The sequence below is a fragment of the Fonticula alba genome (genome assembly GCF_000388065.1).
Source record: "Fonticula alba strain ATCC 38817 unplaced genomic scaffold supercont2.2, whole genome shotgun sequence".
Classification (NCBI taxonomy): domain Eukaryota; order Rotosphaerida; family Fonticulaceae; genus Fonticula; species Fonticula alba.
In genome coordinates, this window is record NW_009242972.1 from 2,425,021 (window position 1) to 2,427,913 (window position 2,893).

General features: G+C 63.8%; 2 protein-coding genes across 2 annotated transcripts in view; one reads left to right on the forward strand and one right to left on the reverse strand.

Annotated features, from left to right (window-relative positions):
• The window catches only part of H696_01519 (hypothetical protein), a gene marked incomplete at its 3' end in the record, with an annotated part of 3,165 nt that extends 717 nt beyond the window's left edge, over positions 1-2,448 (forward strand). The window contains exons 2-5 of the mRNA XM_009495416.1: positions 66-456; positions 565-1,313; positions 1,476-1,742; positions 1,885-2,448. Of these exons, the coding sequence (XP_009493691.1) occupies positions 66-456; positions 565-1,313; positions 1,476-1,742; positions 1,885-2,448 (1,971 nt within the window). The remainder of the gene's footprint in view (positions 1-65; positions 457-564; positions 1,314-1,475; positions 1,743-1,884) is intronic.
• A 134-nt stretch (positions 2,449-2,582) lies between these two features.
• H696_01520 (hypothetical protein) overlaps positions 2,583-2,893 on the reverse strand; it is a 2,548-nt gene continuing 2,237 nt past the window's right edge. The window contains exon 3 of the mRNA XM_009495417.1: positions 2,583-2,764. Coding sequence (XP_009493692.1) covers positions 2,619-2,764 — 146 coding nt within the window. The 3' untranslated portion in view covers positions 2,583-2,618. The remainder of the gene's footprint in view (positions 2,765-2,893) is intronic.

The following is a 2,893-nucleotide window of genomic DNA, read 5'->3' on the forward strand; positions in this document are numbered from 1 at the left end:
CACGCACACGCACACGCACACGCACACACACACACATGTTTGCCGCATCTCATTCGACTCCACAGGAGACCCTCCTGGAGGCGCAGCTGAAGGACGCCGAGCAGCTCGGTCTGCTGAAGGGGTCTAGGACCGCCGGCTCGCGCGCTGGTGCCGACTCCGATGATGAGGACATGGACTCTGACTCGGAAGACGACTTCGACATGGACCTGGATTCTGAGGATGACGATCTCCCTCAGGCGGCCTCCGGCAAGAAGAAGGCCCCGAAGGCCCCGGTCGCCCCGGTCAAGAAGACCCGCCGCGTGGGCATCCTCGAGGTGGAGTCCGAGGAGGACACCGAGGACGAGGATGATGAGGCTGCCCTCAAGCCAACCCCCAAGATGAAGGATGACGACTTCGATTTCGATGATGATGACGATGACCTCGGCGATGATGACGATGATATCGATATGTTTGCCGGTGCGTCTGCCGCTCGGTGCTGCCTGCGCGCATGTGTTTACTGTATTGCTCCCCTCTCCACTTGAGCACTTTCACTCATTCCCCCCCCCCCCTCCCTCCCCTGCCCAGCTCTCCCCTCGGATGATGATGAGGACGCCGGCGCCATCATGGGCAAGGACTTCTTCGGCGAGGATGAGGGCCCGGACGCGTGGAAGATGCCTGGCGCCTCGGATGACGAGGACGACGAGGAATCCGGCACGAAGAAGGCCAAGCCGAAGTCCACCCGGCGGGTGACCTTCGCCATGGACGCCGATGAGGACGATGCCATGGCTGTGGATGCCTCGGACAGCGACGAGGATGCCGGGTCCGACATGGACCTGACAGCCGGCCTGGCCATGCACGACACCGACGAGGAGGATGGCGATGACGACGACGACGACGACGACGACGATGACGACCATGGCGAGGCAGATGATGCCGATGAGGAGGAGGAAACCGAGCGCTTCATGGAGAAGACCCGCGGCAAGCGCCGGGCCGATGCGGCGGCCGCCGCCCTGGCTGGTCCGCAGAGCAAGAAGCGCAAGCTCTTCGGCGATGATGGTGATGATGATGACCAGCTGGTCGGGGAGGACGGCGCGCCGCTGAGCCGGCACGCGCGTGAGCTCCTCAAGCAACAGGAGGCCATGCGTCAGCTGGAGGACGAGTCTCTCGGCAAGTCGCACTGGATGCACCGTGGTGAGGTGGGCTCCAAGGCCCGGCCGACCAACTCCCTGCTGGAGGAGAACCTGGAGTTTGACCAGACCGCCCGCTCGGCCCCGGTGGTCACCGAGGAGTACACCCTGACCATTGAGGAGCTCATCAAGCAGCGTATTCGCGACGTGCGCATTACTTTCCTCCCCCCCCCCCCCTTGGCTTCTTCGCTGTTCCCTCCGGCCCGGTCCCTTTGGGCCGTTGCCCCGTAGCTGCTGGCCCCCTTTCGACTGCCAGGATGTACTCACCCCACCCCCTCCCTCTCGGACTTGGTCTGTATGCCTTTGCAGGAGATCTGGGACGACCCGGTCCGCAAGGCGGCCCCCTCGCTGGCCTCCACCCTCTTTGAGAACCCGCCGACCCAGGTGGAGCTGGACGACCAGAAGAGCAAGCAGTCCCTGGCAGACATTTATGCCGATGAGCATGTCGAGAAGACCACCGGCTTCAGTGCCAAGAGCCAGGAGGTCGAGGCCAAGTGCGTGGAGATCACCACCATGATTGACACCCTCTTCGGCAAGCTGGATGCTCTGGCCAACTTTGCCTACACCCCGAAGCAGGTGCGCCGACCGTCCCTCCTGGCCTTTTTTCCTCCCCTTCCTCTTCTTCTTTTCTCCCCTCCCTCGGTGGAGTCGTGTACTGACCAGGCGACCATGCGTCGGGCCTCCTTGCCTCCCCGTGCCCTGCGCCGACCGCACGCAGCCCAAGGTCGAGGTCAAGCACATCAGCCATGCCCCGGCCCTCACGGTGGAGTCGGTGGTGCCGGCGGCCTTCAGCTCCGCCTCGCGCCTGGCTCCGGAGGAGCTGCACTCGACCAAGACCGACAAGGATTCGGGCATTGTCACGCATGGCCGCGGGCGCCTGGTGGCTGGCACGACCGAGGTCACGTCGGACGAGCGCCGCCGGGTGCGCAACGCTCGCAAGCGCTCGGCTCGTCTGGAGCGCAAGCGCACCGAGACCGCCGAGGCCCGGCGCGCCGTGGACGAGGCTTCCGGCGAGGCGGCCATGCGCCAGCTCCGTGGTGCCAAGAACATCACGGTCGTCGGGGCTGCCCTGCAGAAGCAGGTTTATGGCAAGAAGGCCGGCAAGAAGGCGGCCTCTGCCCCGACCGGCCCGGCCGACACCACCAAGTACACCTCCAGTGCGGCGGTCTTCCGCCGTCTGCAAGACGACCAGGAGCAGCGCGCAGCCGGCAAGGAGCGTCGTGCGGCGGCCGCTGCCGGGCGCAACTCCGCCGAGGCCAAGAGCAAGTCCCTTCGTCTGTGAGTGTGGGCTGGCTTTTTGGGCATTGACTTGGTGGGTGCAGGTAGACCCAGTACCTATCCACACTGCAATAGATCACTTACGAAAGGCCCGGGACACGTATGTGGGTACATGGCTGGGAGAGGCAGGGAGAGAAAGAAGGAGAATGGTGTATTCAATGTGAAGGACGGCTTTCAAGCCAGGTTCACCATAACAGAGCCGTCATTGCGTAGAGAGTGACGGATCCCGGCTTGCTTCAGATACGAGATGACAGCAGTCTTGATGACTGGAACATTTCCGACACTGTGAGATCCACGGCCAGTGACCACCTCGATACGCGCTACCGAGGCACAGAGGTACCCGTGTGGGTGTGAGCGCGGGCATGTCAGGAGATGACCAAATATGTGGGACACGAGCCGAGAGGGCGAGAAGGGGAGAGAGAGAGGGGGAGAGAGAGAGAGGGGGGGAG